General features: G+C 43.1%; 1 protein-coding gene across 3 annotated transcripts in view; it reads left to right on the top strand.

Annotated features, from left to right (window-relative positions):
• The window catches only part of SORD (sorbitol dehydrogenase), a 35,788-nt gene extending 8,882 nt beyond the window's left edge, over positions 1-26,906 (top strand). For 2 of the 3 annotated variants that reach the window (XM_032481312.1, XM_032481313.1), the window contains exons 2-9: positions 1,788-1,821; positions 4,976-5,140; positions 10,957-11,116; positions 14,787-14,905; positions 17,809-17,901; positions 18,734-18,909; positions 22,113-22,234; positions 23,149-26,906. In XM_032481312.1, the coding sequence (XP_032337203.1) occupies positions 1,788-1,821; positions 4,976-5,140; positions 10,957-11,116; positions 14,787-14,905; positions 17,809-17,901; positions 18,734-18,909; positions 22,113-22,234; positions 23,149-23,314 (1,035 nt within the window). In that variant the 3' untranslated portion in view covers positions 23,315-26,906. The remainder of the gene's footprint in view (positions 1-1,787; positions 1,822-4,975; positions 5,141-10,956; positions 11,117-14,786; positions 14,906-17,808; positions 17,902-18,733; positions 18,910-22,112; positions 22,235-23,148) is intronic. The other variant, XM_006174747.3, reaches the window with a different exon arrangement.
• Positions 26,907-27,685: the final 779 nt, after the last annotated feature.

Raw genomic sequence — 27,685 nt, 5'->3', positions numbered from 1 at the left:
TCCACACAGTATAACAGAAACGAAACTTTACACATCAGTCCCTGATATTGTATAATGGCAGATGTGGGACCAGCAACTTTGAGAAGGGTTTTGGTGACAGCCAGCTATCCTGAGTTGCCCATTTCTAGACGGATTCGCTCCCTCCCTCCCTCCTTTCTTTCCTTCCTCTCTTCCTCCCAAATGTAGCCAGTTTAAGTTACTAAGAGACAAAAAAGCTGCCCTGAGCCTCTTTTCTCCACATCATGCTGCTTTGGGTGCAGCTCCATCATTTATTACCTTAGTGTTACCATGGGCAGATTGCTAAATCTCCCCATTCCTGCCACATCATATGGAAAAATGGGATATTAGAAGGCACTACATAGGGTGACGATGAACCAAGGTTATGTAAGGACGGCACTTAGCACAGGACCTGACAAGAAGCTGATGTTAGCTAATCGGCATTGCATTATCCCTTTGACCTTTGTTTCACTGAAGACAGGGAGTTCAAATTAGCCTTGAGCTGCTACACAGAAAGGGCTAGTAATCTCAGATGAGCGAGATGAGCAAGAGCCTCAGACTTTCTGTGGAAGTACAATTATGTGGAGTGGTTACTTAACAAGTACAAGCCTCTCAGGGCACTGTACCTTGGTGCCCAAGAGATTGAAGGCATGGTTTTAAGCATGGGGGTTCTTATCTTGTTAGCAAAATAATCCTAGTGGTGTTTATTGCTACCCATACAAGCATCTAGGGGAAGCTTTCTGAGGGGGTTGCTTTGAACAATGCTTCCTCCCATAGTACTCTGCGTGGGGCCCAGCTCCAACTTTCTCGTAACCTGATTGACTGCTCTGTACATCATCCCTGAAGGGAAAAAGGCATTTCCACTTTAAGGGTGCAGTGGGATTCAGCAAGGCAGGCTTGGTTGTCAAGACACACCTGGGTTTAGGCCTCGTTTATCCACTCTGTGGCCATATGACCTTGACCAAGTTATTTAACTTCCCAGCCTCAGGTTCTCACCTGCAAATGATGGGCCACGTGCCATGATGTGTGTAAATGTAAAGCCCCAGTAGACTGTCTGGCACACAGTAGGTGCAGTGAACACTTTATATCCCTTCTCCCTCTTCTTAGCTGCCTTCAAAGAATTAATAAAATGAACATTTGGATTTATCTGCTCTCTGTCCTTCCTCCTTGTCACCAGGAATTTCCTAGCCAGTTGGCATTGGGGACAAAAACCCACCGATCATCATCATCATCATCATCATCATCATCATCATTGTCATCATAAATAGCTGTGAACACTAGATTGCTTTTTAACCCATGAGAGTGGCCAAAATGCAGGTCCTGTGTGCTCCCAAGGGACCTCTAAAGCTCCACATGGGAGGTTTTGGAAGACAGTACCAACTATTGGTCTGTGTGCGGATGTGAAAATGAAGCACACACACTTTCTCCAACCTGTTTAGAGACGGAAGGTCTCATATGCAACTGCTAGAAACACTGTCATTGTTTCCTTGTACCAAACAAATCTGTTTCTAAGAATATATTTTCCACATTCCATATTAGAGACCCTGAAAAATCCTTTCTGCCTGAGAGTGCATGTAGTATACTTTTTCTAGGTCCACAGTAAATTGCACTGGTGGGTGGGATGAGGTCTGTAGTTAGAGTCAGCAGTATTCATTGTAGCCCCTTGAGTCTCAGCCTGTGTTAATTCTAAGAAATATTTGAATGAAGCTTTAATTTTAAAAAAATTCAGAATGTTGATAAGGTAAAGTTATTATGCATACTGAATAATTTTTCTATTTTGTTTCCTTTAGGAGAACTATCCTATCCCTGAACCAGGCCCAAATGGTAGGTACTTGGAACTTAATATTTTATTGTACATTGCTCCCTTAGCCCTCTTTTCCTACTGTTTATTACTTTTACTTCCATTAAAAACTATGCTTTTGTTAGGTTTTTAACCTAGTCCATTGTCTACAGCATGACCAGATAGATCCAACCTGGCTGCTACATGAAATAAAAGAAACAGTGATGGAACCAGAGGAATGATAATATCAGACTACTGACTTGTCCCAAAGAGTTTTTGACATAAAATGTCTTCAATTTATGGACCAAAAGCAGAATTGTTCCTCTTTTAACCTAATGGCTGGGTTAGATTACTCTATCCTGTATAAGCTGCTATTTGGGTGGTTAAATCATGTCCTAACCCTAACTCAACCTTTGAAAAGGAGTAAGTCTATAGATCTTAATCTTTTAGTTGCAAAGGGGGAACATCACTCCAGGATGACCAGACCTTCTATCTAGTAGGGGTGGGAGGGGCTGCATGGGGCCCTACCCTGCTGTCCTAATCAACCAGGAGCAAAGAGTGGGTGAGCATACAGGGGCGGGGTTCCTGCCACCTTTGTTCCACCGAGTTGAACTGACATGCATGTTTCCTGGGGTGGTGTCTGTATCTGGGGAGGTCATGCTACCCTGTTGGCTGTGGCAGATCCCAGCTGACACTGTTCCAATCCTTCCATTCCTGGAATCCCACAGCAGGACCCTGAAGTGAGACTAGGGCAAGGGGCAGAGTGTCAATAGGTAATTTATCCACACCCAGCTTTCTGTCCTTGATGAGTTGGATGTAAGCTTCCCCACCTTGCCCCACCTAACCGCAGAACTGTAGATTCTGTGTGAACATCAGGTTGAAAGTAGCTTTCCTGGAACCTCAAGAGCTTTGCTACTCAAAGGTCAGTTGGGTTACTAATTTATGGTGATAAGAATACAGACAATAGCTGTTTCTATCAGTGTTTAGCAAGTAATATATATTTAGGGATTAAGTATTTTTACCAAGATATGTTCAGAGAAGTAAAAGAGGCACCTCACTATGTTCTGAAAACTTGGTATGGATTCCAGAGGTGGGGAAAAAAAGTGGGGGGAGGGTGCTGTTTTGGACCCAAAGGATCCTGTACTATTTCTCTGAAGCAGCATTCTGTTCTCACTTTCTTGTCTCTTGCTGCCTGTGAATTGGAAGGGGAAACGATCATAAATTTCAACTAGAGTTCTAGCAAGTCAAATAAAATCTCTTATTATAAATTGGTAACTTTGAGAGAGGAAACTCTGAGATAATTTTCCTAACTCAAATGACTTTGATTTCAAAATTCACCCTGCCATTTCTTACTCTGTTCACCAAAACAAAGGAAGTTCTACAGAGCCACTCCTGGTGGGTCACCCATGGTTTGTGGCAAGGGCAGAGTATGTAAGACAGCTGACTACAGAGCAGAGCTTTGGGTCTCTTTGTCTTTCTGAGGTAGAGTTTTTTTCTCAGCGAGATATTGGTAACATGGTGAACTCAGACTAGACTAGTAATCCTTTAAAACTTATTTCAGCAAAGGGGCTCAGTAGCATCATTATTTTGAACTTGGAAAACTGACAACAACAATACCACCAAATCTCTCTATATTCAAACCTGTGAAGGAGAAATGCCGGTTAAAATCTTTTGATGGTTTAAATTAAATCTGTGCTTTTGAACAAAACAATGGGCATGAAGAACTCAGCCTGATAGCACACAAAGTATTGCCAATCCCAGATTGTGCCAGCCTCTCTCATGGATAGATAAGAATCAGGCATAGCATATTGTCTGGAAATAGTTATCTCCTAGAAGAGTTTTTTTCTTTTAGGTGGTTGATGCACTTCTTCCTACTAATAATATCTTACTTATGCGTTATGTTAGTCAGAGTTCTCCAGAGAAACAGAACTGAGAGAGAGGTTTATTATTTATGTTTAATTATATGTAAATTTATTATATATGTATATAGAGAGAAGGTGAGGTTATTTTAGGGAATTGATTCACTGTGATTGTGGGTGCTGGTTAGTCTGAAATTTGTAGGGCTAACCAGCAGGCTGAAAATTCATGTAAGTCAGTCTTGAAGACAATTCCCTCTCCTTCAGGAAACCTAAGACTTCTCTTTTAAGGCCTTCAACTGACTGGATGAGGCTTATCCACTTGTGGAGAGGGTAGTCTGCTTTACTCATTCTACTAGTTTAAATGTTTGTTTTATTGAGGTACAGTTGACATATAACACTGTATTAGCTTCAGGTTTACAACATAATGCTTTTACATTTGTATATGTTGTGAGGTGATCACCACAATAAGTCTAGTTATAAGGTGTTTTTTCTTGTGATGAGAACTTTTAAGATCTATTCTCTTCACAGCTTTCAAATATACAACACAGTATTATTAACTATAGTCACCATGCTGTACATTCCATCCCCAAGACTTATTTTATAACTGGAAGTTTGTACCCTTTAACCCTCTTCACCCATTATACTCCACTCACTCTCTACTCCCTGCCTCTGACAACCACCAATCCATTCTCTGTATCTATGAGCTTGCTAGGGTTTTGTTTTGTGTTTTGGTTTTAGATTACACATACAACTGAGATCATATGGTATTTGTCTTTCTCTGTCTGACTTATTTCACTTAGCATAATGCCCTCAAGGTCCATCCATGTTGTTGCAAATGGCAGGATTTCCTTTTTTACAGCTGAGTAATATTCTATGGCATGTATATGTGTGTGTGTGTGTGTGTGTGTGTGTGTGTGTATAATCACATTTCCTTTGTCCATTTATCCATCAATGGATTGTTAGATTGTTTCCATATCTTGACTACCGTAAATAATGCTGTAGTGAACGTGGAGGTGCTTAAATGTTAATCACATTTAAAAAATACCTTCACAGCAACATTGTAGCATTTGACAAATCAACTGAGCACCATAGCCAAACCAAGCCGATGCATAGAATTAACCCTCATATGCAGTTATTTTGCCCTGTAGAAGTTTTCTTGCCTTGCAAGACTTAATCATGGTTACTGTTTAGCTTGTTTTCCTCTGTGGTCTAAATTTTGTACTTGGTCTTTGAAACCAAGCCCTCTCCTTTGCCCAGAAGAAAAATGCCAGGGTGTCTCAGAGGGTAGAGGGGTTGTTCCTTCCCTCACTTTTTTTATTCTTCCTTTTTCTTTTATCAGAGGTGCTGCTGAAGATGCATTCTGTTGGAATCTGTGGCTCAGATGTCCACTACTGGCAGCATGGTCGAATTGGACATTTTGTTGTGAAAAAGCCAATGGTGCTGGGACATGAAGCTTCAGGAACAGTCGTAAAAGTGGGATCATTGGTCAAGCACCTACAACCAGGTCAGCAAAGCCCTTCAGCTAATAGATTTGTTTATCCATTCAACACACAGTAGTGTTTTATTCCTTTTGATTCAATGCTAAATGGGATTATCTTCTTAATCTCTTTCTGACAGTTCATTGTTAGTGTATAGAAATGTAGCAGATTTCTGTATATTAGTTTTGAATCCTGCAATTTTACAAAATTCATTGAGTTCTAGTAGTTTTTTGGTGGCTTCTTTAGAATTTTCTTTGTATCATGTCATCTGCAAACAGTAATAATTTTACTACTTCTTTCCAACTTGGGTTCCTTTTATTTCTTTTTCTTGTTTAGTTGTGTGGCTAGGACTTCCAATACTATGTTGAATAAAAATGGCAAGAGTAGGCATTCTTATCGATCCCTAATTTAACAGGAAAAACTTTTAGTTTTTCACAGTTGAGTAATAAGATGTTAGCTGTGGGCTTGTCATATATGGCCTTTATAATGTTGAGCTATGTTCCATCTACACCCACTTTTTTCAGAGTTTTTATCAAATGGATGTTGAATTTTTTCAAAAGCCTTTTATGCTTCTTGAGATAATTATGATTTTTTCTTAAATTTGTTAATGTAGTGTATCACATTTTTTTCTGATATCCAACCATCCTTACAACCTTGGAATAAATCCCACTTGATCATTGTGTATGATCTTTTACTATTGAATTTGGTTTGCTGATATTTTGTTGAGGATTTTTGCATCTATGTTCATTAGTAATATTAACCTGTAATTTTCTCTCTCTCTCTCTATCGTGTGTGTGTGTGTGTGTGTGTGTGTGTGTGTGTGTGTGTGTGTGCAGTGTATTTGTCTGGTTTTGGTATCAGGGTGATGGTGGCCTTGTAGAATATGTTTGGAAGTATCCCTTCACCTGCAGTTTTTTAGAATAGTTTGAGGACAGGTGTTAACTCTTCCTTAAATGTTTGGTAAAATTAACCAGTGACACTGTTTCATTATGGACTTTTGTTTGTTGTGAGTTTTTATTACAGATTTCATTACTGGTCTGTTCATATTTTCTATTTCTTCCTGATTCAGTCTTGAGAGACTGTACATTGCTAGGAACATATTTATTTGTTCCAAGCTGTCCATTTTATTAGCATATAATTGTTTGTAGTAATGTCTTATGATCCTTTGTATTCCTGTAGTGTTGGTTGTAACTTCCCCTCTTTCATTTCTGATTTTATTTGGGTCCTCTCTGTTTTTTCTTGATGAGTCTGCTTAAAAGTTTATTAATTTGGTTACATTTTCAAAGAACCATTTCTTAGATTCATTGATCTTTTTTATTGTTTTTATAGTTTCTATTTCTTTTATGGTTTTCTCTGATTTTTATTATTTCTTTCCTTCTAACTTTGAGTATTATTTGTTCTTTTTCTAGTTCCTTTAGGTGTAAGGTTAGGGTGTTTGAGATTTTCTTGTTTCCTGAGGGAGGCTTCTATTGCTATAACCTTTTCTTTTAAAACTACTTTTGCTGTGTCTCCTAGGTCTTGGTTTGTTGTGTTTTCATTTTCATATGTCTCGGATATTTTTTGATTTCCTGTTTGATTTCTTCAGTGACCTATTTGCTGTTTAGTAGCATACTATTAAGCCTCCATGTATTTGTTTTTGTAGTTTTTGTTTTTTCTTAGTTGATTTTTAATCTCATACCACATAGTCAAGAAAGATTTCAATCTTAAATTTATTGAGACTTGTTTTGTGGCCTAGTATGTGAGCTATCCAGGAAAATGTTCTGTATGCAGTTGAAGAGAATGTGTATTGTGGTACTTTTGGTTGGACTGATCTGTATGTGTCTATTAAGTCCATTTGGTCTAATGTGTCTTTTAAGGCCAGGGTTTCCTTATTGATTTTCTGTCTGGATGATCTGTCCATTGATGTAAGTAGGATGTTAGAGCCCCCTACTATGATTGTGTTATTGTCAATTTCTCTCATTATGTTTGTTAATATTTGCTTTGTATATTTAGGTGCTCCTCTGTTGGGTACATGTGTATGTGCACACATGCAAAAAAACACAACCATAATTGTTATATCTTTTTGGATTGATACCTAATAATTATGTAATGTCCTTCTTTGTCTCCTATTATGGTCTTTGTTTTAAAACCTATTTTTTGTGATATATGTATTGCTACTCCAGCTTTCTTTTTATTTCCATTTTTATGGAATACCTTTTTTCATTTACTTTCAGTCTGTGTGTATCCTTATATCTGAAGTGATTCACTTGTAGGTAGCATATATATGGGTCTTATTTATTTTTAATCCATTCAACCAAATTGTTTTTTGATTGGAGCATTTAGTCCAATATCCAATAATTACTTTAATCACAATTAATTATTGATAGGTGTGTGTTTATTGCCATTCTGTTCATTGTTTTTTTGTTGGTGGTTCTTTTTTGTTGTTCTTTTTTTTCCTCTCTTTTATGATTTGATGACTATCTTTAGTGTTATGTTTAGATTCTCTTCTTTGTGTGTTTATCTGTTATAGATTTTTAGTTTGCAGTTACCATGAGGGGTGTGTGTGTGTGTGTTTGCGTATAAAATCATTTTTTGTCACTGATCTCTTAAGTTTGAATGCATTTTAACAATCCTACATTTTTATTCCCCCAGCCCAATGCTTAATGTTTTTGACATCATATTTTACATATTTTTATGTAACCCTCAACTTCTTATTATGGATATAGATGATTTTACTACTTTCATATTTTAACTTATAAGTGATTGATCTACTATTTTTGCTGTATATTTGTCTTTACCAATGAGATTTTTCCTTTCATAATTTTCATATTCCTAGTTGTGGTTGTTTTCCACTTACAGAAGTCCCTTTAACATTTCTTATAAAGCCAGTTTACTAGTGCTGAACTCTTTTTGCTTTTGCTTGTTTGCAAAAGTCTTGACCTCTTCTTCAAATCTAAATGATAGTCTTGCCAGATAGAGTATTCTTTTTTCTCGGTTGTAGGTTTTTTTCCTTTTATCACTTTGAATATATCATGCCACTCCCTTCTAGCCTGCAAAGTTTTTGCTGATAACTCAGCTGACAGTCTTATAGGAGCTCCCTTGCATATCACTAGTTGCTTTTCCATTCTGCTTTTTTTATGATTCTCTCTTTATCTTTAATTTTTGCTAATGTGTCTTGATGTGTATCTCTTTGGGTTGATCTTGTTTGTGACTCCATGCTTTTTGTACCTATATGTCTGTTTCCTATGCTAGGTTAGGGAAGTTTTCAGCTATCATTTGTTCAAATAAGTTATCTGCCCCTTTCTCTCCCACGTCTCTTTCTGAGACATTTATAATGTGAATGCTAGTATGCTTGATGTTGTCCCAGAGATCTCTTAAAATATCGTCATTTTAAAAAATTCTTTTTCTTCCACTTCTGGCTTCCAATTTACTGATCTGTTCCTCTGTATCATCTAAACTGTTGATTCCTTCTAGTGTATTTTTTATTTTAGTTATTGTATTCCAGCTCTATTTGGTAGTTCAGTTTCATTTCCCAATCTTGGAGAAATGGTCTTATGTAGGAGACTTCCTATGGGACCAGCAGCATACTCCCTCTGGTCACCAGAGCTATATGCTCCAGGGGTGCCACCTATATGGGCTGCATGGGGACTTCTGTTATGATGGGCTGCTGTGACTTGGTGGTCTCGTCCATGATCTAGTTGGCAGCCATGCCCTACTTTGTGCTGAGGCTGCCAGCCACTGGTGGATGAGGCTGAGTCCTGGCACAGCTGGCTGTGCAGCCCATGGGGTCCCGGGACTGGTTCTGTGATTGGTGGGCACACTAGTCCCTTGCACTAATAGGCTAGAGGGACAACTGTAAAATGGTACTTGCTAGCCCCAGTGTTCTCAAGGCAGAAGCTCCCCAGAATGGCTGCCACCGGTGTCTGTGTTCCCAGAAAGAGTCCCTGTTAACTTTTGCCTCTCAGGGAGGCTCTCCAAGATTAGCAAGTGATTCTGACCCAGCCTCCTTTGAAATTACTGCCTCTGTGCTGTGTCTCCACCCCTTTAAGAGTGGACTCTCTGTTTGCAATAGCCCTCTGGCTCTCCTGTACACAAGTCCCATTGGCCTGCAAAGCCAGATGTTCTGTCGGGATTTGTCTTCCCAGCATAGGGAGCCCAATGTGGGCCTTAGACCTTGCTCTGTGGGGAGAACTTCTGCATTTGTGATTATCCTCCTGTTTGTGGGTCACCTACTCAGAGGTATGGGTCTTGACTATACTGTCTCTGCCCCTTCTATCTGTCTCTTTGTGATTTCTTCTTTAATCTCTACTTGTGGAAAATCTTTCCTGCTAGTCTTCAGGTCATTCTCATTGATAACTGCTCTGTAAATAGTTGTAATTTTTGTGTGCCTGTGGGAGGAGATGAGCTCAGGGTTTCTACTCAACCATCTTGGCCACACCCTCCTACCTGTTTATCTTATTGTCTGAATTTCCTTTGCAAGGATACCAGCTCAGTTAATTATAATAATGATAAATACAATAAAAATAGTTATTAATACCACTATATATTACTACTACTACAATCACCGTCACTACCAGTACTTTTAATGTGCACTGACTACATACCAGGACTCTACACTATCCTGTGGGTACTTTTAACACAAAAGACTTACGAAAATAGCTTAACTTGTCTCTGCTTGGTAAAGGGCAGACCTCTCACAGGTTCTTGTCAGGCTCCTAACACACTCATCAGGCACAAGTGGGCCCAAACTCTGCTAGTACACCCTCTGCGGGGGGGGGGGGGGGGATTGACTGGAAGGGACATGAAGGAATGAAGTTTCTGAGGTAGTGTTAATATTCTGTGTCTTAATTCACCTGATTTTACATAGGTGATTGCCTTTATCAAAATTCATCTATGGTCCGATTACCTTAAAAAGGAACCATAAACAAGTATTGAACTCTAGTTAGTGATAGGCAGGCTGAAGTATTTAAAACTGACATGTACCTCTGTCTGCAACCTACTTTAAAATGCCCTAGAAGAGAAGATGGATTGATGAATGGAAGAGAGAAGGATAGATAGGATGGATGAATATGTGATAAAGTGAATGTAGCTAAATGTTAATTGAAGGAACTAGGTAGAGGAGGATATCTGGGTGTTCACTGCACAGCTCTTTCAGTTTTGCTGTATGTTTGAAATTTTTCATGCTAAGAAGATTGAAGAACCATTCTAAGCCTGGGTTTCCAAGGGGGCATAGTGAGACATAGAGTAGAAATATGATAGAGCCGGCTATTCACAAGCCTGAGTGTTACTCTTCCCTGTACCAGAGTCTAAGACCTCTGTGGGTCATTAGCCTTAGTGGTTCTGCTAACCAGGAATCACTCGATGCTTAGTTATTGTCTAAGCAGACTGATCATAAGACATGCCATCATTATGGCTCTTGTGTTTATAAAGGCCTTTCTCCATATTATCAAAACAAGTGAAGAAAAAGAGTCTGCAAACTCCACACACTAGCTACTTCTTTTGCTGCAGTTTGAGATGGGAACTAAACCTGGCTTGTCTAACAGATGAGACTGGTTCTGTTCCCAAGCTGGGAGGTAGCTGTGGAGCTAGAAGTGCAGGTTGCCTTGTTCTGTCAGACTATGAAAGGGGGCAGGCAGGCCAAACCAGTTTGTGGAGAAGTGGGCTGGTCATTTTCTTCCAGAATTTGAGTACGCACTGCTTCCGATCTTTTCTTCTGGAAGCACTAATGGTCTGGGCTTGCCTGGGGCGCTCTGGGTCCCTGAGGGTAGGGTGACTCATTCTGCCAGATGCAGATGCAGGCATCTGCCCATGAGCATGCATCCCTTCACAGCATCTCTGCCCCTGCCCATGTTTTTCTCTACAGGTGACCGTGTTGCCATTGAGCCTGGTGCTCCCCGAGAACCTGATGAATTCTGCAAGATTGGCCGATACAATCTGTCGCCAACCATCTTCTTCTGTGCCACGCCCCCTGATGACGGGAACCTCTGTCGGTTCTACAAGCACAATGCCAACTTTTGCTACAAGTTAGTGCCCGTGGCCCGGCTGTGCCGCCTTCCCCAGTGTTTGTTTGGTGTTCTTTCTTCTAGTTTCCTATGGTGGTTTCTTTGTTCTTTTCAGCTTGTAATTCCAGACATGAGGCATCTCCTTGGCAAGCCTGTCTTTGTTGGAGGCATTGAGAGAGGGTAGCCGGACTAGGGCTAAGATTGACTTCCAGTGCTTGGTTTCAGTCTTTCAGACTAACTTTCCCTCACCTAGGGCAATAATAGAAAATTGTTGCTGAAACCTCTCACCCCTCTGTAGCCATCCTGGAGATAATTTATTGTGGTTGTCCTCCATTATTGTTTTCCACTGAAGCCACAGGAAGGAGAACTTGTAACAGTAGAAACCTTGACAACAACAACAAACAGTGACAGCAAAAACTGGGGTTTCCTGAGGCAGTATGGCGTGGAGCCAGGGCATGAGCTCTGGGACCCTGGATCCACTCTCTCCTAGTGAATGACTCTGAGAAAATGGCTTAACCTTCCTCTGCTTCAGTCTCTTTTAATCACCTGGAGATTAAATAAGGCAATACATGCAAAGTCACAATTATTCTTATGTGCCTAGTCTTGTGCTAACAAGTGCTTTGCATGCCTTATCTTATTTAACCTTTATAAGAATAATGGTGGGGTGGGCACCATTATTGCAGTTTTGTGCAAGAGTTAACAGAGGCAGGAGGAGGCTAATTGACTTGGACACAGAACAGAGCAAGGAGTTAAGTTGGGGTGGCTGTGATTCTCAAGCTCCTGCCCTGTGTTCACTACCCTACTCCAGTTCTCAGAGTGGTTTTAGGAAGTTGTGTCTGGCAGAAGCAGCATGCTATACCTTCTGCACGGGCCCTGGCCCATGGACCTCTGGGATACTGGTATGCTGCTTTCCTTCTGACATGACCAGGTGTGTTTTCCTCCCACCCTAGCCTGGCCCCAGCAGTGGCTCTTTTGGCCAGGATGAGGCTTGTCTGATGGAGGCCAGGTCCCAGCCACAAGGTCAGTCTGACAGATCTGAGTTTTCTAGTACCTACTGGAAGCTTTGAGAGGAGTCACAAGCCAGAGACTTCATGATGAGTTTAAGTCAACATCTGAACCTGCTCTCAGAGAAAGCATGTTCCATGGGTAGAGCCCACCTTTGAGCAAGTGGTTCCTGAACGAGCCCACCTTTTCTGGGCCTTTTCCAAGTCAAGATGTCAAACAAGTTTTTCACGGAAGGCAGAAGAGCATAGTGGTAAAGTTCGAGACTAACCACTGGCCTCTGCTATTTATCAACAACTGTGACCTTGAGCAAGTTACTTAAACTTTGTAATCTGTCTCCTGGCCTGTAAAATGGAGATGGTAATAGCATTGAGACGATGAAATACATAGAATTATTGACAGGATTCATTAGGAAGAGCATATCAAGTGCTCAGCAAGAGGCCTGGCACATAGTAGGAGCTCAGTAAACAGTGCCATATGTCATAGCTGTGACCTTATGTCTGGGGGATGGTGCAAGGTTAGGCCTGAAAGGGAGCTTTGCACTGGGGAGTAGAGGGTAGGGTGGTTTATAGATGGTGAAGGAGGGGTGTTCTCTTTGGCAATGGCAAACGGAGGGCTGTAGGGGGGCCTCTAGGGGATATTCAAACTCCACCTCTCCTCTCCTCCCACAGTAATTTATGCCTGTGTCCCCAGCCCAGCCTGGGATCCATGCCCTTCTCTCTTGTTTCTCTTTGTGAGGATTTCTACACTACCACAGCGTCTTTATTTTCCTTCCTACCTATTTTCTTTCTATCTTCCTGCTTCCCCCTTGGCTTCTTGATCATCCTTTAACCCTTTTGCCTATTCCCTGAATCCCATTGTGAAAACCACCAAGTTGCTTTGTCATTTTCTGGTGTTTATGAAATCAGGAATGAATAGGGCCGGGAGGAAACTTAGAGTCCTCTCATCTCCTTTCACTCAACCCCCGCAGAGCAAGGTTGAAGAATGAGGACCCAGTAGCTCTCCCCAGGTCAGTGGCAAAAGGACTGGGCCCCAGGACTCTGCCCGGTGTGCCTGCCTCCATGCCAGGCTGCCCTCCCATGCGGCTGGCTATGGCTGCATGTATAATAAGGCAGCATCTGCCTCATTAGTGAAATAATCTCCCATGTAACAATCCTTTCTCATCACCATCCCCAATTCCATTTCTTCTTGGTGTTTTGGTTCCAAAGGGAAGTGAGAGTGAAGATGAGAGGAGCCACAGGCCACCCTCAGTTTAGTGCCAATACAAGCTTTGGGGGAGGCCCAAAAGTGAGGAGGCAGGAGTGTCAGAGTGTAGTTGGGGATCCTTGAGAGAGTTTGGGAGTCTTTATAGCATTTCACTTTAAACTTTCTTCCCTTATACAGAATTGATGGGGTAGATTGGGTGGGTAGAAGGGGTGATGACTGCAGTCATGGCGGGAGAGCGGATTGGGGTGGGGGAAATGATGTGAGAGAAGAAAGAAGGGGTGGTGGGTAGCAGCCAGGCTGTCTGCGGGCCTTGTTTATTCTGTGGGAGCTCATGAACAGAAGGACCAGGGGCATGAGCACGTGGTTTGGCTGCCACCTTTATTTCTTCTTGGAACTTGAGGGTTTTCATGTTCTTGCATGTGGAGGTTTTGGGGACACTGAATAAATACTGAACAGTGAGGAACTAGCAGAAATTAGACATTAACTACAGAACTGCTTGTACCAAGAGGCAGCTGATACGGGACAGGCAGAGGATGTGGAATCAGGAGCTCTGGGTTCAAATTTTGCTTTTCCCCTTGTGAGCCTTATAACCTTGGGCAAGTCTCTTAATGTCATCCTGCTTCAGTTTTGCTTCTGTGTAATAAAGGTTAAAAATAAAGCCTGCCTTTCCTGCCTAACAAGGTCATGGTAAGGATTAAATGAGATAATGGAGAAGAAAGCTCTCTAATCTGTAAAGCCTTGTGCAAATGTTTACTGTCATCATCAGTGGGATCGTTAAGAGGGTCAAGATGCCAGTGGACAGGGAAGTGAAAACCAAGAACCCAGTGGTGAAGGTGACACAGCATTTAATCTGCTGTGTGGAAGACAAGCCCTTTCCCCATCTTAACCAGTCCAGTGACAGCCAGGCAGCTGCTGCCATCAGATGTGGTTCTTCTGGAGTGTGTAATATGAGGGACAATGCACAGAGTGATGTCAGCTTCTAAATCACTGTTTTGCAAAGCTTCTAATAGTCAAGATTGTTTGCTAAAATGAAACCAGAAAGGCACTGAATTTGAGAAGCAGATGAGATTCTGGAATATGGTTAAGTTGACCCCTTATGAAATGAATTTTTCACTTAATTAATGACAGCCATGCCATACCTTACCTTGGATAGCATGTTAAAGAATATATGTATTCACTGAAGTGGTTTCACTAAAGGAAACTATTTTCAGAGTGATATGGAATCAGATATATCTGGCTTCTAATTCAAAACCTTTGAGCCTCTCACTACTCACTGGTTTTCCACCTTTGGAGCAAGTCATTTAATCCTCCAAGGCTTGGTTTCCTCATCTGTAAAGTGGGAATGATAGCATCTACCACAGAACTATTGTGAGGATTTACACGATTGAATATATGTAAATTGCTTAGCACATTGCCCAGCACATAAATAGCTATCATTATTGTTAACCCAGGGGGACTAATTGTGTGTTGAATGACTCCTCAGGCTTCCTGACAATGTCACCTTTGAGGAAGGGGCCCTGATTGAGCCACTGTCTGTGGGCATCCATGCCTGCCGGCGAGCTGGAGTCAGCCTGGGGAACAAGATCTTTGTGTGTGGAGCTGGTAAGAGACAGATGACACTCCTGTTATATGAGTTCATTAAAGGGTAATGTGGGGACCCCTCTGGCCATCTCATTTCCCTCCTCCAAAGGCTGAAATTGGTCCTAGAATCTTTCTGGGTTGGGGAGGCTTACAGTGTCCCAGTCCCTCAATGACAAGTACTTTGCTAAATAAGTATCTGCATACATGATACATCCTAGGCAACATGACTCCTTTGTTCATTTAAAGAATGCAATTTGATACTATTTTTCAACACCTGACAGGAAACTAAGGAAATACTTTCGGTAATAAAGGGAGGGGCAACTTTTGGAACTTTCAAGTCATCCTAGAGAAGTGGTCTTCTGATCCTTTAGGAATGAGCTGGGCCCTGCTCAGGGCCAGTGGAAGGAGTGGAGTCCAGCCCACTGTGAGCCAGCACTCAACCCACATTGGGGTTGCAACTAGCTGTTTTCTTCCTCCCTTGCTTCGAGTCACCCAAACAAGCCTAACAACCTCAGACTGAATCATTCCAGGCCTATAACTACTGGTGACCCAGTCAGCATACTCCGTGCCCTATGGGTGTGATCTGGTGTTACTAATACACTTTTTTATATGAGGTATAATTGGCATATAACATTATATAGTTTCAGTTATACAACATAATGATTTGATATTTGTATATATTGAAATCGTATATAATGATTACCACAGTTAAGTCTAGTTAATATCTGTCACAACACATAGTTATACTTTTTTTTCCGTATGGTGAGAACTTTTGAGGTCTGTTCTCTTGGCAGCTTTCAAATATACAATACAGTATTATTCACTAAGTCACCATGCTGTACATTAGATCCCCAGGACTGTTTTACTGGAAGTTTGAACCTTTTGATCCCCTTCATCCATTTCATCCACCCCCAGGCCTCACCTCTGGTAATCAGTCTGTTCTCTGTACCTATGAGCCCAGGGTTTTTGTAGCTGAATAATATGGCATTGTATTTTCTTTGTCTCTTCACCCATTGGTGAACACTTAGGTTGTTTCCATGTGTTGGCTTTTATACATAATGCTACAATGAAAGTGAGGGTGTATATATTGTTTTGAGTTAGTGTTTTTATTTTATTTACACAGAAATGGAATTGCTGGACTGCATGGTAGTTGTGTTTGTAATAGAGGAATCTCCATACTGTTTTCCATAGTGGCTGCACCAGTTTACATTCCTACCAGCAGTGCCCCAGGGCCCCCTCTTCTCCATGTTTCTCACCAACATTTGTTATTTGTTGTCTTTTTGATGATATTCATTCTGACAAGTGTGAGCTGATGTCCCATTGTGGTTTTTGATTTGTATTTCCATGATAATTAGTGATATTGAGCATCTTTTCATGTTTGTGTTGGCCATGTATATGTCTTCTTTGGAAAAATGTCTGTTTAGAATCTCTGCCCATTTTTCAGTTGGATTGTCTTTTTGCTATTGAGTTCTGTGAGTTCTTTATATATATTAATCTCATGTGAAATATATGATTTACAATATTACCTCCCATTCAGCAGGTTGCCTGTATCATTTTGTTGATGATTTCTTTTGCTATGCAGGCTATGCAGAAGCTTTTTAGTTTGGTGTAGTCCTACTTTTTCATTGTCTTTGCTTTTAGTGACAAATCCAAAAAATCATTGTCAAGACTGATGTCAGGGATCTTATTGCTTGTGTTTTCTCCTAGGAGTTTTATTGTTTCAGGTGTTATGTTCAAGTCTTTAATCCATTTTGAATAAATCCTCATATACTTTGTGACTGATTTTCTTTGGCAGGGCCAAATAAATGACCACAGGGCTTCCTAAAAGGGGTGATGGGTGTAGACAGACTTGCCTCAGTGAGCCAGCAGACTGTAGGATTCAGGTGATGGATTTTTTTTTTTAATCTGCATAAGTAATACATTTTTACTGTGGAGAAAGTGGTTATATGTACAACATGTGGGCACATGCACACACATGTACACACACACACGAATTCACCAATAGCCCCATCACCCATCAGCCTGAGAGAACTACTGTTAACGTTTTGGTGTAGAATCTTTCAATTTTATTTTTGTTTTATTCATGAGATCATGCTGAATATGTTTTATTTTACTTTTTTTTTTAAATTAATATGTTGTGGACATTTTTCCATGTCAATAGATAAGCATTCTGACATAATTTTTAATAGCTGTGTAGTATCCCACCATAGTTTTATCTAACTAATCACCCCTTTGTTTGCTTCAGGTATTTCCCAGTGTTTTGCTTTCTGTGTGACTCACTAAATTATTTTCACAGCGAGTGTCCAAAAAGCAAATCTTCAAAGATATTCTACATAGCCTCATTCGTGGTCTGGTTTCTGTGTTAAAACCATCGTGTCATCTAGCATGCTGATGCTGTCAGGAAGCAGGTGGTCTTTGGGCTGATTCTTAGACACATGAACATGAACATCCTGGGGCTGCCTAAACAGCTGGGTCAACCTAGGACGCCCTCCAGGGTGGTCCTCAGAGGGCACCTTAAAGGATATGGCTCTCCTTTGGGAGGTATGACGGGTGCTAAGAAGGTATAGAGGTCAAAGACAGAATAGGAAAAATGTATCCAGACCTTTTGGGACTTCTTATCCTCTGAGCAAAAGTGTATTCTTGAGCCCTCTCTGGTTCTTTGACATTATCTCCAAGCAGCACCCAAGAATAAGTGGAAATTTACTAGCTCTGAGGTATGAGAGAATCAAACAGAACACAGCACTAGGAGCAGATTCCACATAGAGGACAATTCCTCTTGCATTCATTTGCTCATGCATTCAACTAACAGTTGTTAAAGTCTCACTATGTGTCAGGCATTGGGATAGATGCTAGAGGTACACAAAAGGTAAGGTTTCTGTCTGTGTCCTAGACAAGGGGGAGAGCTGGTGTTTAATATTTCACAGATGTCTCCCATTTTCTGGTTTATTTAGGGCCAATAGGATTGGTCAGTTTGCTCGTGGCCAAGGCAATGGGTGCAGCTCAAGTCGTGGTGACTGGTAAGTTTTTTTCTTTTCATATCTCCTTGAAGGGGAAGCAGCTCGGCCTACAGTTTGGGGCGAGGACAGGCCTATTCCTTTCCTACTGGGTTTCTTCTAAAGATGCTCCTGTTCTTTTCTCCTGGGTTCCAGGATTGAAAAGCCCACGCAGGGGATGCCCAAGTCAGGATTCAGGAGGAGACCCTTTTTTGAAGCTGCTGGGAGAGGGTGGCTGCTGTGAAGAGGACTTGGCTCTTTAGTGTGGACCTCAGATGCCCAAACTACCCACCTGGTCCTAAGAGGAGGCTGAGAGTGATTGTGAGGTGTGTGGTGTGAGTGAGAGATATGAATGTGCATGTGTGAGGAGAGGTTACCTGTGACACGTGTGGGTATGTGTGTGAAATGGTATAGTATGTATAGAAGGGTATGTGTGTATGAGCAGGGGGCATCTGTGAGATAATGTGTGTGTGTGCATGTAAGGTATTTGTGAAAGTGTGCGCGTGTGTGAGGAGATGTTATCTGTGTGTGGGTGAGCATGTAGGGTTGTGTGGTGTGCAGGGTGTTGTGGATATATGAGGGGAGTGGGGATGTATCAGTGTGTGTCTTGTATGAGGAAAAGATATAAGAAAGAGAGTGTGTATGTGTGTAGCTGTGTAGAGCTGTGTGGTGTGTGGGGATGTAGGAGGGCATGGATGTGTGGGAGTATGTGAAGGTGCAGTGTGTGTGTGTTGGGCTCAGTGACACCACCACTACACCAGAGCTTCATTGCCATCAGAACCTGTGCCTCCATTTTTTTCTCCCTAATCCACCATCCAGTTTCTCAGTTTGAAAGAAACTTTTGTTTTAACTTTAGATCTGTCGGAGTCTCGGTTGTTGAAAGCCAAGGAAGTTGGGGCTGATTTTGTCCTCCAGATCTCCAAGGAGAGCCCTCAGGAAATTGCCAGTAAAGTGGAAGGCCTACTGGGGTGCAAGCCAGATGCCACCATCGAGTGCACAGGGGTGGAGGCCTCCATCCAGGCTGGCATCTATGTGAGTGGGATGACGGTAGCTGAAGCTGAGGGGCAGCTTCGGGGAATCAGCACAGGGCAGTGAGCCAAACAGAAGTAAGGAGTACTAGGTTTAAGCTTCTCCACTGATTTGCTTTGCTCTGTGTCCTCCCCCACCCCCAAGCAAAAGTAGAGAATCCCTTGATATCTCTGTTTCCTTACCTGTCTTGTGGAGATAAGTGACACTTGTGAGACATCCTCATTGGGGCCTTCTGAGGTTCAAAGTAGGTAACAGATACACATGGGCCTTGAAAAGTGTTAAATGACCCACACCTTTAGGTTTGGGTTGCTGTCATTATTGCATCTGTGATCATAGAACTAGTGCTTTTGGTAAAAATTGTCAACAGGAGAAACAGGGAACATGCCTTAGCTGACTGTGGGAAATCCCCACCTTGTTTTATGGAGGAAAACTGAAGTCTTTGAGTCATTGATACAAAGTGACAGCCATTAATTCAGTTAGTCACAAAGGTGAGGTGGAGGGGGTCACAGTTGACTCCTACTGTCCTTTCCCAGAACTAGGAGCAGATGAGCTGCCAATATCTGATCTACCCGTCAGCAACCTGCCAATAATTTATGGGATGTTGGAGGGGAGTGGCAGGGAGGAATAGCATTGACAAAGTATAAGGAAAAGAAGGAAAAAAGAATAACTTCTAGGTTCCAAGCTCTACCATGGGCCCAGTCCTCTGCTGGGTGCTTCATAAACATGATACCTAATCTGCATAATAGCCCCTAAAACGAGTTCTTACTTTCCACATTTTATGATGAGAGAGGCCCAGTGACTTGCCTTAAGCACACTGCTCCATGCCTGGGCTCTCCCTCCTCCATCCAGCTACCCAGAGAGGAAAGGATAGAGGGGACAAGGAGCCAGTGCTAGGGTGGGAGGGGCTGGGCTAGGGAGAGCCTTAGCAGCTGCCATCACTGGGCACTCCTGCCCTGTCTCCCAGACAGCTTTCCCACAGAAGCATGTGCTTCTTCCTTCCTTCTGAGTCACACTGAGTCATGCACAAGAGCACTTTCCACTCTGCAAGATATTCTGGGAAAAGCTGAGCTGTGTGGCACGGCCCTCAGGCCTGGCACTCTGGCAGACCTGCCTTGCCCTCCTCCTACCAAGATGCCTGTGGCACCAGGCGCCAAGGAAGTGGCAGGAGGAGGAGGGTGGAGCAGGTGCCACCCTTGCCCCGTCTAGTTCCAGCTAGAGGCAGCCAGCTCTGTGCTCCACTGTCAGAGGCAGTAGTCAACCCATGTGGGAAGGGGCAAAGAGAAACCAAAACCCACAGGCGATGGGTCTGTGTGTGATCTGTCGACCCACGTCGACCCATGGCAGGTCTTGGGTTCCTGCTGTGTGCCTGGCTTTGTGCCGGACACCTTGAAGGCTTAACGAGTAAAATGTGTCTGCTGTCTTCAAGTTGTTGGCAAATCAGTGACCCCCACTCAATAGAAAGGCAGTAAGGCTTCACAATGCGAGGCCTTTCTTCCTCTTGTGCCCTATTCAGAGGGCATCTGAGAAGAGTTGATATTTCTACCTGTTGATGGCGGGGGCCCAGTTGCCAGGCTACCTGAGGTGGGTGTGGAGGTAAATGTGACACAGGGCCTCACCAGGCCTGAAGCCAGTGCTTGTCCTGAATGGGGAGTGGAGCAGTCGTACATGACAGGTGCTGTAGAATGCTACTGGTCACTCTGCCAATGGGCAGGTTAGGCAGAATCACCTTTGGACTTACCTCAGAGTCACTTTTTTGCCACGTCGTGTCTAGATAATGTTCATGAGGAGACACAGCAAATGGTTAAGGTAAAACTGATGTCATCTCCTTGATGTGGAAGTCACACCCACAAAACTATGGTCCGAGCATTCCTTTGCCTGTGGTCAGTAAGCTACTGGCCTCTTGGCAGCTTAGGATAGCGAGTTTGGTGGCGTTCCTCTTCCTCCGTACCAAGTGGAGAGGAAATGCTGAGTGGGCAGCAGTTTTCCTGGAAAATTTCAGTGTATTCTGTGGCTCACTCACAATTCTAACTCCTCCTCCCACTTTTCCAGTGAAGACAGCAACATTTTTCAGTTGTGAGATACCCTCCCCCTTACTGACAATGTTCGTATGTCACAGGTGGTTTGCACGTGATTGCGCTTCAATAAAAACAGAAAACATGCCACATTGAGCCCAACCACTATGTTACTCCCAACAGCCCTGCTGGAGGGGCACCATTCGTTCTCATACATGAGGAATGTGGCTGAGAGAGCACCATCTGGAGTCCCATAACTCAAAAGTGTAAATGCTGAGTCACCCCTATGCTGCAGGCCTCTCTCCAAGGGTGTATCCTTCCCCTTGGAGACAGAGGCTGTGATGTGCGCTATGTTAAGCTCCATTGTTTAGCCCAGTGGTCCCAGTAAGTGCTTGCTGCTGTTGACTATAGTGAAAATTCAGTGTGAGTGAATTGTCTATTTTTCTCTCTCACAACATCGAGCACAGTGATCCCCCAAACTCTCTGGAGCGAGGCTAGTACTCATGTGGAGTTATGTGGAGATTGTCAGGAGAAATTTTGCTCTCTGGCCCATTCCAAGGAGGAAACTGATAAATCCATTATGACTTACACCATTAGGATGAATGTCTCTGGAGCAAAAATACTTTTTAATGCTAGCCAGCATGTGTAAGACAGTTTTGAAACCACAGAATTCCAGTAGCTCTCCCCATTGGTGTAGTGCTTGATAGTTTTCTCACCAAGAGGGTGCTTCCTTAGAGGTTTGACAAAACTCCTGTCTTGTGGGGTGGGAACTCTGGAGGAGGAACATGTGCTGAGATGAAGTGGTAGCATGTGGTACTGAATTAGTAAAGCTTTAAAGGATGTTCAGAGGCTGCTGAGGGGTCAGCACTGGTTGTAGGGGAGAATCTTACTACTGTCTGGAGAACCTTGGCTGTTTCCTGGGATGTTGCGGACAGCAGAAGATGCTCCTATTGTGCCTCCTTTGGCAGAGTGTATTATTTCAAGATCTTGAAAGACGATGATATTTGTTCTGCTGCTCTGTTGACTTTGGTCGACATGTTGAAGAGTTTAGCAATATAGAAAGAATCATATTCTCTGAAATTTTTGGATACTTACCTGATGCAATCAGAAGATATTTGTATGGTGATAGTGTTCTATAAGTGGGGACTGCGTTTTCTCATCTTCTGGGTTTTCTTATTCTTACTTCTTCTTCAGTCCACTCGTTCTGGAGGGACCCTGGTGCTTGTGGGTCTGGGCTCTGAGATGACCAGTGTGCCCCTAGTGCACGCAGCCACCAGAGAGGTGGATATCAAGGGCGTGTTTCGATACTGCAACACGTGAGTATGTTGTGGGTGAGCCAGGGTGGCGAACAGTCCCCGCATGGCCTCTGGGACCAAGAGTCTCTGCCTATTTATTCATGAGGGGCACTCCCTGACCACATTGACAGCCATACGATATGATAAGGATCCAAAGAGAGAGCACTCCATCCTGGTTAAAGAAGTGGTGTGGGGGCAGAGCTGCCAGGAGGCAGGGCGGAGAGAAGGAGGGAGTGAGGGGATTTTTGAAGCATGCTCTTCTTGGGTGTCTGCCATTCATCACCCAGGCTATCTCTTTTCCATTTCCTTAAGTGGCCAGATCTCCATTTTCCCCCTTTAAAGGGAAGGAGAGAAATGAGGACAGCCATAAGAACTCAAGTCCTTTGGTTCCCACTCCAGACAGAGCCCCACCTGGGAAGTGAGAAGGCCTCAATAACCCCCACCATGTGTTCTGTGGCTCCATCCTCTCCCTTGCTGGGGAACTCTGTCCAAGACTACTTTCCCCACCATTAGCCCTTGTGCCCATCTTTAGAGTCTGTAACCATTCCTTCAGCAGAGTGCTGGTTTTCCAGTAAATTCTGCCAAGCCGAGCTGCTAAAGGGAGTGTCAGGATCATCCTGGGATGCCTCCCTGAGCCTTAACTGCCTTTTCACAGTGGCCGTCATACACTTATGCCTTCATGCCAAAGGAATTCTAGGCTTCATGGCAGACATTGCAGAGAAGGGTGGGGATGGGCCTTTGGGAACAGGCTCTGTTCTCCTGAATTATAAGTCATAATCATAAGATCATTTGTACCATTGTTGGCCTGTAGAATTGAACTTGGGGAACCACACAGCTACAAATAAATGAAGCCAAGCTGATCTTGTACTGGGTAGTTTTGGGGCCCTGACTCTTTCCTCCTGAAGGTTGAATGTAATACTTGTGATCTTTTCCAGGTGGCCAATAGCAATTTCAATGCTTGCATCCAAGTCGGTGAATGTAAAGCCCTTGGTCACCCATCGATTTCCTCTGGAGAAAGCTCTGGAGGCTTTCGAAACATCCAAAAAGGGATTGGGGTTGAAAGTCATGCTCAAGTGTGACCCCAACGACCAGAATCCGTGATGTGAATTGGGCTCTGCCCTTGCCCCCACTCTCAGCATCTTGGGGCTGAATGGTTGGCTGGGCAGTCATGGGTTTTGACGCAGAAGTTTCTTTTGAGTAGTAAGAATAATTAAAATAATTCATTATAAACAGAGAGCCTTACACAGAGGAGTTGGTGTGCCTTAAAAATACAAGTAGGGAGAGTTTGGGGGAACATGTAGCCAGAATGACCTGTTCCTGCTGATCAAAGTTCAACGAGTAGAGCAGAGCTTGGCAGACAGGTGCCAGGAACTTCTTCTTCCTGGAGTACCTTCTTCCTGGAGTACCTGAGTTGAATAAGGAAAGAAACTTGCCCATTGGGTTCCTGGTTCCACTGTGACTGTGGCCAGGTGGGGGATGAGGGCTGAGTTATGAAGAAACAACTTAAAACTTTATCAAGATTTAACTGACCTAGAAGCTGATTTTCACAAAAGTCTGCAGGTCAGTGTCAGTGATGAGGGGTTGTCAGTAGTTTGACTTTAAAGCACGGTGTTTCTAGACATAAGTGCTCTTTGGTTTGATGATTAAAGGGACTCACCTTCCTGAGTCTAGGATGATTTTAAAACCAATCAAACAAATAAAACCGATATCCCATATGAGGTCAAACCCACTTGCATTCCTCAAGTGTGTAAATAGTCAAGGATCTTCTCAGCACTGCTTGAAGAATTGTCTCTTCTTCAACTTTTGAGAATTCTGTGTAACTTACCTCACAAGGTAAAAAATCACCTTCCCATCACTCCTCCAACCCTTTTGCTCATTCAGAGGTAGCCACTGCAGGCTTCTTTGCCACTAGGTAACCAGGAAGCACCTACCTAAGGACAGCCACAGGGGTCCTCATGGGAGACCTTAAATTGCACCTCTGACTAGTCTAGGAGGGTTTGGTCAGTGCACCTGTCTTTCTCTCCCCACAGGATCAGCATCCCTTTCCAGGCTCAAGCTCACTGATGATTACTAGACAATTCATTTAATTCTGGCCATTATAAAGAGAAAACTTTTCCCCTTCTCAGAGCCACTTAAGGTTCTCTGTACTTTTTGTCTGTTTGAATGATAGCTCCAACCTTGTCTATTTTAATCATGGTGTTTTCCTGGGTAAAATTTGGATCCAAATCACATCATGCCATTTATGACTTTGAGATTATGAGTCAAGAATGAGGATATGGTAGCTGTGACATAATTTGGGCTGCAGCCTTTAATCCCTCACTTCAGCTGAGGGTAGAGGGTGAGTTTGAATAGGTTCTGATTTTCGTGTGATTAGGGAATGTCATGACCAGTGCCTGGGATTCCTCAAATTGCTTTGGGTAATAAATTCGGCTTATATTTCTTGACTGCTGCCACCATTTGTGGCTCTATTTAGGGAGGAATCAACTTAGATTACCCATTTCACAAAGGGAAGTATCTGAGATTTTTTAGAGTAATGCATTTTCTGCATCAAATACAATTTCCATTGACTTGAAAATTTACATTAATGATCTCTAGTTCTCATAGCAAGCCAAGTACATGATTATTTTACAGCTAAGGAAGTAGAGAAATCAAGTAATTTCCTCAAGATCGTACATTGCTTTCCTTTTTTCATGTTGTCTCTGGAGGAGGGTGGGATCTTGAGACTTCTGTCTATGCACAACATATGCACACACTCAGGAGCCTCACTGCCCACTGTGCTTCCTTCTTTGAGTCCTGTTTAGCTAGGGCCAGACTTGCCAGCTGCCTTCTCTTGAAGCTCTCTCTTTCCAGCTCAGTGATGCCCGAAGTTCCTTGAGTATAGCATGAGAAAGCCTTCTTCTCTTTCCAGATGGAAGTCTTCCAATAGAAATGCCCCTAAAGGAGGTGGACCTCACTGTTAAATCCACAAGTAGTAGCTCTTCCTCTAGTTGTGGTTTGGTGGCGAGAAGAAGCCACTGAAACTGAAAAGGAATTAGGAGCTGCAGTGGGAATTCCTGGAAAAGTAGGACTACCAAGGACAAAGACATGAGTCACTTATTTTATAGTAGTGATTGGACTGGATCTTGGCGCCTCCATTTCCTGGTCTATTAACTGGGCTTCACGATGTCTCTATGGTGGCAAATACCAAGAGTGAAACAAGCTGATTGAAAACAGTAGTTCAGGGAACACTTTCCATTTCCAAATCCCCCCAGAGCTCTCAACCTACTGTGATATTTCACAGCTTCCTAAGCAGGGGAAGAGAGAGTGTTTGGTGGGAGAGGAAATGGCGTGGGTGAGCTGCTAGTGAGTCCTACAGGTGATAGGAGGGCCTGAATCAGTGTTACTGAGCTGGAGCCCGAGCTCCCTCGCCTCTGCATCCTTATTGAAATGTTCTCTTCACTGTTTGGAAGGGACTGCACGTAGCCCAGGAATTCAGTTCTCCTGCCACCTCCACTAAGTGTTCAATAAATATTGATTCAGTGAATCAGTCCTGGAACAAAGAATATGAATTCTCCGCAAGCTCCCCAAACTTAGGTAACCCTACTGGCTTCTGTGTGCTTTGTCCCGGTGTATGGCACCAGTCAACACTGAGGACCTCACCCAGCTGGCACTCCTAGCATGAGTGGAGGACTGGGAAGAAGTACCCTGGTAGGTGGAATGGAGAGGCTGCCCCATGGGCCCCAAAGGAGGAAGGGGACACAGATCCAGCAACTCCCTCTTGCCCTCCACATTTGGCTACAGTAGATGCTGACGTGAAGTCATTTCTGGATTCCCAATCCTTGGTTCTCAGACCATCCTAGTCTTTGTAGCACAGTCCTGCCTCTTCCTTCCTGGTTCTCTGGTGGGTGTAACACTGGGTCCTAGTGTTAATAAGCCTTGGGGGAGGATTCTGAAATAGTGCTTGCCAGCACTGGTGTCTTTATGGTAGAACAAGCTCCCCCAAATGGCTGCCACCAGCATCTCTGTTCCTAGGAGCCTTCTGCCTCTCTGGGAGACTCTCCAAGATTAGCAGATGGGTCTGACCCAGGCTTCTTTCAAATTACTGCTTTTGCGCTGGGTCTTGGAGTGTGTGAGATTTTGTATGTGCCCTTGAGAGTGCAGTCTCTATTTCCTACAGTCCTCTGGCTTTCCTAAAAGTAAACCCCACTTGCCTTCAAAGTCAAGTATTCTGAGGCTTGTCTTCTCCATGCAGCACCCCTAGGCTGGGGAGTCTAATGTGGGGCTCAGACTCCTTGATCCTTGAGGAAAGCATCTGCAATTGTAATGATCCTCCTATTTGTGGGTCACCCATTGTGGGGTATGAGACTTGACTGTACCGCATCTCTACCCCTCCTACCTGTCTTGGTATGGTTCCTTCTCTATATCTTTCGTTATGGAGGATGTTTTCTGCTAATCTTCAGGTCTTTCTCAGTAGTGGTTGCTCTGTAATAGTTGTAATTTTGGTGTTCCTGTGGGAGAAGATGAACTCAGGGTCTTCCTACTCTACCACCTTGGCCTCTCTCACCACTATGTCACACATCATCATTTTAAATCACCATATCCCATTGTATGGATGTACTACTATTTATAGAGAAAATCACAGTAGTTTGGGTATTTGGATAGTCCATAGGGGTTGGGGCTTACAATAAAGTTGCAATGACTGTCCTCGTGCATACATATTTGTACTTCTGACTTATTATCTCCTGATGTTATGTTTTAGACTGACAGGGTTAAAGAGTGTACACATTTTAAAAGCGACCTGGTTAGACAAAAAACCAAAATATTGATATTTATACTATCTAAGAAAATCTGACATTGGTTTTGCCCTCATCTATGTGCCATGTGGGAGGACACTGGGGAGTGGGAGTGCTTTCAGAGGCTGCTGAGAACGGAGCCATGAAGCCACTGGGAAACTGGAAGCCTGGGCCTCACCTTCTTTAAATTTGAACAGGTCACAACTTCTTCAGGCCTCAGTCTTTTTATTAGTAAACTCTTTAGTTCCTCTCAAATCTGGGCCTACTGCCAGGACATGACCACAAACAGCCCCTGTAAAGGGCTGGCATAGGCTGGCATTGGTTTCATGGAGAACTGTGGCTGGATTACTATTGAGCAGCAGACCCCATCAATGAATTTGTACTGAAAGACTCACCACTCTGTCAAACCTCAATGTCAGGGTGCTCTGAGAACCATTCACTTTAATAGGTCACTAGGAGGAAGTGAAGTTGATGTGTGTAGAATGTTCTGTTTTGGCTCTAACCTCTCTTAAGTATGCAGATCAATGTAGCATAGATTGAATTGAGGTAGTTATTAAGATGCAAATCTTAGATTCTCAGACCACAAGAGATTGACAGTTTGTAGGACTCAAGGAACTTTGTCTTCTGAGCAAGTGATTCAAGTACAATTGTCACATTGCTATTTTAATGTCTTGTCACATATATATAGATTTAATGCTGT

Source organism: Camelus ferus, chromosome 6, assembly GCF_009834535.1.
Source record: "Camelus ferus isolate YT-003-E chromosome 6, BCGSAC_Cfer_1.0, whole genome shotgun sequence".
In the NCBI taxonomy this organism is placed as follows: Eukaryota; Metazoa; Chordata; class Mammalia; order Artiodactyla; family Camelidae; genus Camelus; species Camelus ferus.
Note: the sequence above shows the minus strand (reverse complement) of the source record. Positions and strands in the feature narration are given on the sequence as shown.